Consider the following 12397-nt stretch of genomic DNA (forward strand, 5'->3'; position numbering starts at 1 on the left):
TTGACTCGGGACTTGACTCGAGACTTGAGGGTAAAGACTTGAGACTTACTTGTGACTTGCAAAGCAATGACTTGGTCCCACCTCTGTGTTTAGGTATCGCTTTGAAAAATTGCCTGTACATTTAATAAAAGTTTTATGATGGCTGTTGCTTATAGGCTTTAGTCTAGATTGGATTACTCTCACATGCGCATCGTTAGGTAAACAAATGTGTCCCAAAAAGATAACAAAGTTCTCGCTGTGTTTAATAAATGTGTTTAAGCAAACGTTTGCTTGCATTAGCTGCAGGCTTTGACCAAAAAATAATGTAAAGTCTTCACAAGGAGAGGTGTTGCCTTTGCAAACAGTGCTGCAAAAAGAGGGCGTGTGCATTCCAAATGGCCTATAAATACTGTACAGGACTACATACGGTTACGTCCTTGTTATACTACTTCGACTATTCATTAGGTACACAACATATTAGCAATATGGTTACCATGCTGGTTAGTAATATGGCAATGTTCTGGAGAACTTCTTCCTTGAATGATGATTTGCACTATCAAGTTTGTTTTTTTTAAGTGGGAGGATTTTGTGGGTCTAATCTTAGACGTGCAGTGCTCAAACATCCTCTGTCGCAAAGTGTCGAGATAAAACACTTTTTTTTCAAGCACACTTGCGGTCGCCCCTATACAGGATGTGAGAAGAACGTCTCTCTTGTCGTTTCTTCCTAACGCTCCGAAAGAGAAAATAGCCAAAAGAGCACTAGTACAACACCACAGAAACATTTGTGTCCGTTTCGACACAATAATAATAAAAGTATATGATTATATTAGTACATGTACAACTGTTGATGCATACTAAAATGACAGCAACACATAAAAGTTTGCTCAATATTTCTTGGCGTCAAGCACTGAAAACTTGCAGATTCCTCTTGACTGCACAACGTATTTGTGCAATGTCACATAATGAGGATGTAAAAAGTGCCTGAGTCAGCACGTACTTGTGTGCACTTCTGAAAGTCCAAAGCAACATACCTCGGTCTGCATACATGTCGAATAAATGACATTAAACCAGATTCACACTACATACAAACTGCCTACTATTGATTGTCTGAGTCGTATCAGGGATTCAGAGTCATCAGTCCGCCAAATATTAATATTTTGGTTCAGATACCACAAGTCGAGCTCAAATTGAATGTTTAACACAATTTGAGATTGCAACATAGGCCACAGGCCAAATGACATTTGTTATTGCCACACATTTTTAGTTTAGTGTAGATATTATCTTTACTATCTGGTTTGTTGACAAATGCTAAAAATACAGTTCATGCCTCAAAGGTAAACTAACCGGATAGGCTGACGTTATGGAGTTATTACTAAATGAAAAATTCTGTATGCTTTATCTTTTGGGGGGAAAAACTACGCCATGATAAATGTGTCCAAAAGTTTTTAAAAAATGATAAAAGATACGACAAACAAAATAAAACAAAACTGATAGTATTTGCATGGTCTTAAGGCTGTGCATCAAGTACAAACTGATATTATTACCACGGTCTTACTGACGTTCATCAAGTGCATTAGCGCGGTCTTACGGCTGTGCGTCAAGTGCAAACGGCTGATGTAATTAGCAAGGTACTACAACCGTGCATCAAGTGCAAACAGTATTATCTCAGGGCCATGTATTAATTGAATTAGCACAGTGTTACGAATAATATCATTATTCACATGGTTTTACAACCATACAGCAAGTGAAAACTGATAGTATCATAAGCATGTTCTTACAACCGTACATCCAGTGCAAAGTGTTACGACTGTATATCAAGTGCAAACTGATATTATTATTATTATTATTATTATTATTATTATTATGAGCACAGTCGTGCATCATGCAATAGCACAAACTTACAGTCATGCATGAAGTGCAAAATGATATTATTCACATGGTTTTACAACCATACAGCAAGTGAAAACTGATAGTATCATTAGCATGTTCTCACAACCGTACATGAAGTGCAAAGTGTTACGACTGTATATCAAGTGCAAACTGATATTATTATTATTAGCACGGTCGTGCGTCCTGCATTAGCACAAACTTACAGCCATGCATGAAGGGCAAACAGTATTATCAGCACAATCTCGGGGCCGTGGATTAAGTGCATTAGCACAGTGTTATGACTGTACATCAAGTGCAAACTGATTATTATTAGTAGCACAGTCGTGCATATGCATTAAGTGCAAAATTATATTATTCGCTTGGTAATACAGCAAGTGAAAACTGATAGTATCATTAGCATGTTCTTACAACCGTACATCAAGTGCAAAGTGTTAAGACTGTATATCAAGTGCAGACTGATATTATTATTATTAGCACGGTCGTGCAGCATGCATTAGCACACACTTGCAGCCATGCATGAAGTGCAAAATTGTATTATTCCCATGGTTTTACAACCATTAAGCAAGTGGAAACTGATAGTATCATTAGCATGTTCTTACAACCGTACATCAAGTGCAAAGTGTTACGGCTGTGCATCAAGCGCAAACTGATATTATTAGCACATCCATCAGCCGTGCATCAACTGATATTATTGTTAGCATATTCTTACAACCTTACATCAAGTGTAAAGTGTTGCGGCTGTATATCAAGTGCAAACTGATATTATTATTATTACCACGGTCGTGCATCATGCGTTAGCACAAACTTACAGCCATGCATGAAGTGCAAAATGATATTATTCGCATGGTTTTACAACCATACAGCAAGTGAAAACTGATAGTATCATTAGCATGTTCTTACAACCGTACATCAAGTGTAAAGTGTTGCGGCTGTATATCAAGTGCAAACTGATATTATTATTATTAGCACGGTTGTGCATCATGCATTAGCACAAACTTACAGCCATGCATGAAGTGCAAACAGTATTTTCAGCACAATCTCTGGGCCGTGGATTAAGTGCATTAGCACAGTGATACGACTGTATATCAAGTACAAACTGATTATTATTAGTAGCACAGTCGTGCATATGCATTAAGTGCAAAATGATATTGTTCCCATGGTTTTACAACAATACAGCAAGTGAAAACTGATAGCATCATTAGCTTCTTACAACAGTATATCAAGTGCAAAGTGTTAAGACTGTATATCAAGTGCAGACTGATATTATTATTATTAGCACGGCCGTGCATCATGCATTAGCACAAACCTATAGCCATGCATGAAGTGCACAATGATATTATTCGCATGGTTTTACAACCATACAGCAAGTGAAAACTGATAGTATCATTAGCATGTTCTTACAACCGTACATCAAGTGCAAAGTGTTAAGACTGTATATCAAGTGCAAACTGATATTATTATTATTATTATTATTATTATTATTATTATTAGTATGGTCATGCATCATGCATTAGCGCACACTTGCAGCCATGCATGGAGTGCAAAATTATATCATTCGCATGGTTTTACAACCATTAAGCAAGGGGAAACTGATAGTATCATTAGCATGATCTTACAACCGTACATCAAGTGCAAAGTGTTTCGACTGTATATCAAGTGCAAACTGATATTATTATTATTAGCACGGTCGTGCATCATGCATTAGCACAAACTTACAGCCATGCTTGATGTGAAAAATGATATTATTCACTTGGTTTTACAACCATTCAGCAAGTGAAAACTGATAGTATCATTAGCATGTTCTTACAACCGTACATGAAGTGCAAAGTGTTACGACTGTATAACAAGTGCAAACTGATATTATTATTATTAGCACGGTCGTGCGTCGTGCATTAGCACAAACTTACAGCCATGCATGAAGTGCGAACAGTATTATCAGCACAATCTCGGGGCCGTGGATTAAGTGCATTAGCACAGTGTTACGACTGTATATCAAGTGCAAACTGATTATTATTGGTAGCACAGTCGTGCATATGCATTAAGTGCAAAAGGATATTATTCGCATGGTTTTACAACCATACAGCAAGTGAAAACTGATAGTATCATTAGCATGTTCTTACAACCGTACATCAAGTGCAAAGTGTTAAGACTGTATATCAAGTGCAGACTAATATTATTATTAGCACGGTCGTGCATCATGCATTAGCACAAACCTATAGCCATGCATGAAGTGCACAATGATATTATTCGCATGGTTTTACAACCATACAGCAAGTGAAAACTGATAGTATCATTAGCATGTTCTTACAACCGTACATCAAGTGCAAAGTGTTACGACTGTATATCCAGTGCAAACTGATATTATTATTATTATTAGCACGGTCATGAATCATGCATTAGCACAATCTTACATTCCTACAGCCATGCATCAACTGATATTATTGTCAGCATGTTCTTACAACCATACATCAAGTGTAAAGTGTGGCGGCTGATATTATTATTATTAGCACAGTTGTGCATCATGCATTAGCGCAAACTTACAGTCATACATGAAGTGCAAAACTATATTATTTGCATGGTTTTACAACCATACAGCAAGTGAAAACTGATGGTATCATGTGAAGTGTGAATTATATTTATATAGCGCTTTTTCTCTAGTGACCCAAAGCGCTTTTACATAGTGAAACCCAATATCTAAGTTACATTTTAAAGCAGTGTGGGTGGCACTGGGAACAGGTGGGTAAATTGTCTTGCCCAAGGACACAGCGGCAGTGACTAGGATGGCGGAAGCGGGGATCGAACCTGGAACCCTCAAGTTGCTGGCACGGCCACTCTACCAACCGAGCTATACCGCCCCAATAATCACGAGCACGTTCTTACAACCGTACATCAAGTGCAAAGTGTTACGGCTAGTGCAAACTATATTATTAGCACAGTCTTACAGCCGTGATTTAATTGCAAACTTATATTATTATTATTATTATTAGCATGGTCTTACAACCTAATATCAAGTGCAAACTGATAATGATTAGCACGGTCTTACGGCCGTACATCAAGTGCAAACTGACGATATGTTAAAATGATTGTCACACACACACTCGGTGAGGCGAAATTAATCTCTGCATTTGACCCATCACCCTTGTTCACCCCTATGGGAGGTGAGGGGAGCAGTAAGCAGCAGTGGTGGCCGCGCCCGGGAGTCATTTTTGGTGATTTAACCCCCAATTCCAACCCTTGCTGCTGAATGCCAAGCAGGGAGGTAATGGGTCCCATTTTTAAAGACTTTGGTATGACACGGCCGGAGTTTGAACTCACGACCTACCGATCTCAGGGCGGACACTCTAACCACTAGGCCACTGAGCATGTAATTTATTTGACATGGATGTATAGATAAATAGATGATACTCACATCCCTTTGCTGCCATACGTGTTGTAGAACTCCATGTAGTTACAAGCTTGAATCCAACCGACGGTCCACGTCTCTTTACCGGCCACTGGCGGCACCAGGACCCGGGCCTGGGCGCGGAAGTGCGGCGTCCGGTAGCGCAGGACCACGCCGGAGGACTCGTCGATGCTGGTGGGGTTGGAGTCGATGGAAGCGTTCACCTCCAGGACGGCGATGCTGTCACGAAAAGTCTTGGGCTTGCACCTGATGCTTTGGATGCAGCCCATGGCACCGGGAAGCAACACAGTCCACAACACGGTCCACAGCAGGTCCTGCGTGTGGGGAGGACGCATGGGAATAGGAGCAAAGTTGATGGGGGGGAAAAAAAAAAAAAGAAAAAAAAGGTATAAACAAAGAAGGTTCTTGTTTTTACATTTTTAAAAGAAAAGGGTATATTTTGCAATCCGCAGCATGCAAGCTAGAAAAATCATAATTAACAATTTGATGTATTTACCACCAAAATAATCCAACAAATTACCCAATTGTGATCTATTTCCCGTCTGTTATGTTATGCCCCACAGTGGACAGTCTTTTTAATCCTGCACTATAGGCTGAGTTTGATTTTTTTTTATTTTTAAATCAATTAATATGTCAGTCATATCAACAAATGATGGTCAGAATTAAGAAGGCACATGCAGAGTAGTTGCATGACAAATCAAAAAACAAGCAAAAAGGAAGTATACCTAGAAAATAACACTTGATGGATGGATTTCACAGTAAAGCGGTAAAATAAAATAAAATAAAAAAAATAAAATAAAAACGTTATCTTTATTCTTCTTCTCCACGGCGAATCATTTCCCACGCAGAAACAAGCAGCGTGTCCACAGCAAGCAGTCAAGCCCGGTATGGGTCGCAGAACTACCGCAACATCCAGAGGACACCGCCGGGTCCACTTCAGCACCCATGTCACTTCACTGTACGTTTCCCTCTTTGGCGTCAAATGTTATTTCGAATTAAAAAAAAAAACTTTGAAAACAAAGTGTGAAAACCGTCAGCTGTCACCTCGCCGGTAGGAAGGCGGCGCTTCGGTCCGAGTCGGTACCCAGCTGGCTTCATTGCTCCGGCAGCCACTCGGCAGGTTCACCCGCTCTGTGTCTGTCCTCTTCGGCCAGGCTTTGGCAAGCGGCTTTATAAGGAGCTTTGCTGCGACACTTCCGGTTTGGGCGCATGGTATGCTGGGAAATGTAGGCCGGTGCCCGTCACGTCGCTAGCATAAAGCGCAACGCCGTCTAGACATTTTTATTAAGTGCACGAGTGATGAAATAGGAGGAGACATGATGAAATATTAAGAAATAATCATATCATTATGTTGGTAACTGTGTCTTTTATGTGACATTTATGGCCTCATTTTGTCCTTGCTGGATTTGCTTTGTTGTAGGTCAGTGGTTCTCAAATGGGGGTACGCGTACCCCTGGGCAGAGGTGGGTAGAGTAGCCAGAAATTGTACTCAAGTAAGAGTACTGTTACTTTAGAGATTTATTACTCAAGTAAAAGTAAGGAGTAGTCACCCAAATATTTACTTGAGTAAAAGTAAAAAGTATGTTGTGAAAAAACTACTCAAGTACTGAGTAACTGATGAGTAACATACACACACATATCATATATATATATATATATATATATATATATATATATATATATATATATATATATATATATATATATACACACACATATATACAGTATATAATTTATATTTATTTATTTTGCCGTTTTTGTTTACATGTTAAAGGTGTTTTAATGAATATACATGCATGTTTAACACATATAGATTCCTTTCTTTCATGAAGACAAGAATATAAGTTGGTGTATTACCTGATTCTGATGACTTGCATTGATTGTAATCAGACAGTAGTGATGATAACGTCCACGTTTTCAAATGGAGGAGAAAAAAAGTTCCTCCTTTCTGTCTAATACCACATGAAAGTGGTTGGTTTTTGGCATTTTATTTGTCCAGCTTCCATATTCGTTTTTATACACTTTACAATAAATACATTGGCGGCAAACTCCGTAGCTTGCTAGCTTGTTTGCGCTGGCTTTCGGAGACTCTTATTTTGAAAGCGCAGTCGCGATGGAGCGGCACTTTTATTGCGAAGACAGGAACTGTGCAGTCATTCTTTAGGCTTTTGACGGGATGTACGGTTGAAATAAAAAAAGGGTCTTTTTTCCTTCACACTTTTGATTGTTTGATTGAAACTTTTATTAGTAGATTGCACAGGACAGTACATATTCCGTACAATTGACCACTAAATGGTAACACCCCAATAAGTTTTTCAACTTGTTTAAGTCAGGTCATGTGACCGCCTGGCTCTGTTTGATTGGTCCAACGTCACCAGTGACTGCATCTGATTGGTGGAACGGAGTGAACGTCACCAGTGACTGTATTTGTTGAAACGCAGGCACTATGACAAACCAAAACAAACAAAGCGTGCATTAACAGATCGATAAAAATGAGTAGCGAGTAGCGAGCTGAATGTAGATAAAAGTAGCGGAGTAAAAGTAGCGTTTCTTCTCTATAAATATACTCAAGTAAAAGTAAAAGTATGTTGCATTAAAACTACTCTTAGAAGTACAATTTATCCCAAAAGTTACTCAAGTAGATGTAACGGAGTAAATGTAGCGCGTTACTACCCACCTCTGCCCCTGGGGGTACTTGAAGGTGTGCCAAGGGGTAAGTGAGATTTTTTTTGAATATTCTAAAAATAGCAACAATTCAAAAATCCTTTATGAATATATTTATTGAATAATGCTTCAACAAAATAAACGTTTAGAATTAAGTTAATGAATCCAGATGGATCTCTATTACAATCCCCAAAGAGGGCACTTTAAGTTGATCATTACTTCTATGTGTAGAAATCTTTATTTATAATTGAATCACTTGTTTATTTTTCAACAAGTTTTTAGTTATTTTTATATCTTTTTTTCCAAATAGTTCAAGAAAGACCACTACAAATGAGCAATATTTTGCACTGTTATACAATTTAATAAATCAGAAACTGATGACATAGTGCTGTATTTTACTTCTTTATCTCTTTTTTTCAACCAAAAATGCTTTCCTCTGATTAGGGGGTACTTGAATTAAAAAAATGTTCACATGGGGTACATCACTGAAAAAAGGTTGAGAACCACTGTTGTAGGTTGTTTTTTTGCCACGTGATGTGTCGTTAATACCAGAAGTAAACAGCACTGTTCTATGTAAAGATAAAATATAGATTTTGTCACTTTTGTGTCGAAACTAACCAAAATGTTATGTACAAATCTATTATGAATATTACTTTTTTTCCCACCAAAAAACGAAAACATTTCCACAATTAATTAGAGATACAGCTTGATTAATTATTCAAACTTAACATTTAAACCATGGACAACAAAATTATGGGACGTTATTTAACTTTTTTTTTTAATTGTCATTTATTAAAACATAACACATAAAATAATTGTCAACATCAAATAATTACTGCAGTTATGTTTTACGCACAGCACGGTGGAAGAGGGGTTTGTGCATGTGCCTTACAATACGAAGGTCCTGAGTAGTCCTGAGTTCAATCCCGGGCTCGGGATCTTTCTGTGTAGAGTTTGCATGTTCTCCCCGTGACTGCGTGGGTTCCCTCCGGGTACTCCGGCTTCCTCCCACCTCCAAAGACACGCACCTGGGGATAGGTTGATTGGCAACACTAAATTGGCCCTAGTGCAGTGGTTCTTAACCTGGGTTCGACAGAGCCTCTGCCGCGGAGGTCAAGACACGCCCGACTCATCGTGTAAATAAAAACTTCTCCCTGTTGGCGTATTATGGATACCCCCAAACAATGTTCCCTCTAATTTTCCATGTGTGAGCAAACGCAAAAACTCCTTGAGCATTCTGTGGAGTGCATGTTAGCAACGTCAGACGTGCACAGACACTGTGGTCACACCTGCAGCACACCTGTCCCAAACCTGACTAAATAACAAGTTCAATGCAATTTATTATTATAATCAAAGGACAGCAGTCATTTCCATGAGATTATTTTCTAATATAAGTGTTTTGGCCCACTTACAATGACTATAACATATTGTTTTTCATGAGCTGTGTACTAGTATTATATGTTTAGGTGGGGGTCCTACTTTAGAAATAATGTGTACCCCTTTCAGATATCACATTTAGTTCCCACTTAAACATTCACATGTTGCACAATGAGATGTAAACATGGGATCATGTGTACATTCCTGTAACTTTCCGTTTGTAAAATATATCTTTATTAGTATTTCTTTAATATAACAACATCATTTTATAATTACGGTTCGGGTTCGGTGAATGCGCATATGAAACTGGTGGGATTCGGTATCTCCAACAAGGTTAAGAACCACTGCCCGAGTGTGTGAATGAGAGTGTGAATGTTGTCTGTCTATCTGTGTTGGCCCTGTGATGAGGTGGCGACTTGTCCAGGGTGTACCCCGCCTTCCGCCCGAATGCAGCTGAGATAGGCTCCAGCACCCCCCGCAACCCCAAAAGGGACAAGCGGTAGAAAATGGATGGATGGAGTTATGTTTTACATGTATTTTCGGTAACACTTTAGTATGGGGAACATCCATCCATCCATTTTCTACTGCTTATTCCCTTTTTGGGGTCGCGGGGGGCGCTGGAGCCTATCTCAGCTACAATCGGGCGGAAGGCGGGGTACACCCTGGACAAGTCGCTACCTCGTCACAGGGCCAACACAGATAGACAGACAACATTCACACTCACATTCACACACTAGGGCCAATTTAGTGTTGCCAATCAACCTATCCCCAGGTGCATGTCTTTGGAGGTGGGAGGAAGCCGGAGTACCCGGAGAGAACCCACGCAGTCACGGGGAGAACATGCAAACTCCACACAGAAAGATCCCGAGCGCAGGATCGAACCCAGGACCTTCGTATTGTGAGGCAGACGCACTAACCACCGTGCTGCTCTGTTCCCCTAGTGTCCAAATAACTCTAAATTAAATCTTTGTTACTTAGAATATGTTCCCCATACTAAAGTGTTACCGAAAATATATATTACACTGTTTTCCATGTGAACGGTGCAATTTTGGATTTTTCATATCTGACCCAGGCCTCTTTCGTATGTGGAAATAAATGGGATATATATGCGATGCGTCCTTAATGTGAACGCCCTCGCACTCAGGTTGCCTTCTTCCGACCAGAACGTCTTTAAAAAGCGATAAACGTCATAATAAGTTGCCAAAATAAGCGGTTACAAAATAAATAGTTGACAACGTAACAGAAAACAGGTGAAAATAATGTGTTTTAGGAACTCATGTGAAAGTTCCACCACTCTTCTGTAAAATGTCTAACTTGATTCTCACAACTTTCTTTCAAACTTTCATTGTTTTTTTTACTATCATTATTTTATTTTTTACTACGTCCCCGAACGGGACAAGCGGTAGAAAATGGATGGACTATGTAATGTAATTTAATATATGACAGGTTTTCTTTTCTATTTTAGAATAAAAAAGTAAACGTAAAAGGACAAGAGAAATTTTATAATTTTGTGAAACCTTTGCAATACACAAACTTTTTTTTTTACCGCAACATTAGAACATTTTATTGGGAATTTATCTATTTATTTGTATTGTCATTTAATAAAACATAACACATAAAATAATTATGTCAACATCAAATAATTACTATATTCAGTTATGTTTTATATGTATTTTCTATAAATGTTTTATTATATTTTATTAGTTGATTGACAACAATAAATTGGCCCTAGTCAAGTATATTTATATAGAGCTTTTCTCAAGTGACTCAAAGCACTTTACATTGTGAAACTCAACATTTTTAAACCAGTGTGGGTGGCAATGGGAGCAGGTGGGTAAAGTGTCTTGTCCAAGGACACAACGGCAGTGACTAGTATGGCGGAAGTGGGGATCGAACCTGCAACCTAGTGAATGAATGTGAGTGTGAATGTTGTCAGTCTATCTTTGTTGGCCCAGCGATGAGGTGGCGATTTGTCCAGGGTGTACCCCGCCTACCACCCGAATGCAGCTGGGATAGGCTCCAGCAACCGCCCGCGACCCCAAAAAAGACAAGCTGTAGAAAATGGATGGATGGATGTAATAGTATTTTATTGTTTCATTGTAACCGAAAGGGACAAACAGTAGAAAATGGATGGATGGATGGATGTAACCGAATTTACATTTCATATAGAAAATATATTACACTGTTTTCCCTACAATAACTTCAGATACATATTTGTATATTTATTCAAATAATTTTCATTCATTTTTCTTCTTTTTACAAAAAAATAATGCTTAACAGTGAGGCGTGGAAAAATATGGTTCCTTGTTGGCAAAATATGAATGACAATGTCAATCAAAAATAGCAATAGCACAAGTAAATAACACACTATTTTTGTTAATACATTATTGTCCCGTGGAATATAACCAAGGCCATCCATCCATCCATCCATTTTCTTCTGCTTATCCGAGGTCGGTTCGCGGGGGCAGCAGCCTAAGCAGAGAAGCCCAGACTTCCCTCTCCCCAGCCACTTCGTTCAGCTCCTCCCGGGGGATCCCGAGTCGTTCCCAGGCCAGCCGGGAGACATAGTCTTCCCAACGTGTCCTGGGTCTTCCCCTTGGCCTCCTGCCGGCCGGACGTGCCCCAAACACCTCCCTAGGGAGGCGTTCGGGTGGCATCCTGGCCAGATGCCCGAACCACCTCATCTGGCTCCTCTCGATGTGGAGGAGCAGCGGCTTTACTCTGATTTCCCCCCGGATGACAGAGCTTCTCACCCTATCTCTAAGGGAGAGCCCCGCCACCCGGCGGAGGAAGCCCATTTCGGCCACTTGTACCCGTGATCTTGTCCTTTCGGTCATAAAACCCAAAGCTCTGGCATTGCTGTTATTTGCAGTAATTAATAATACAGTGTAAAGCAGGGGTGCTCATTACGTCGATCGCGAGCTACCGGTCGATTGCGGAGGGTGTGTCAGTCGATCACCAGCCAGGCATTAAAAAAAATAGTCCTAAAAATGAGCGATCATAAATTTTCACTATGACGTCACTTTCGTCACTTGATTGACATTCACGGCACCCGAGGGTCTTCTGAGATGACGCTGGCTGCTG

General features: G+C 39.6%; 1 protein-coding gene across 2 annotated transcripts in view; it reads right to left on the minus strand.

The window, feature by feature from the left end:
• Positions 1-6402, minus strand: part of fam78ab (family with sequence similarity 78 member Ab) — a 20795-nt gene extending 14393 nt beyond the window's left edge. Inside the window, exons 1-2 of one of the 2 annotated variants that reach the window (XM_061927077.1) lie at positions 5998-6402; positions 5279-5586 (exon numbers count right to left, since the gene is read on the minus strand). In XM_061927077.1, the coding sequence (XP_061783061.1) occupies positions 5279-5541 (263 nt within the window). In that variant the 5' untranslated portion in view covers positions 5542-5586; positions 5998-6402. The remainder of the gene's footprint in view (positions 1-5278; positions 5587-5997) is intronic. The other variant, XM_061927076.1, reaches the window with a different exon arrangement.
• Between the last annotated feature and the right edge of the window lie 5995 nt (positions 6403-12397).

This window comes from Nerophis lumbriciformis, linkage group LG32, assembly GCF_033978685.3.
Source record: "Nerophis lumbriciformis linkage group LG32, RoL_Nlum_v2.1, whole genome shotgun sequence".
NCBI lineage: Eukaryota > Metazoa > Chordata > Actinopteri > Syngnathiformes > Syngnathidae > Nerophis > Nerophis lumbriciformis.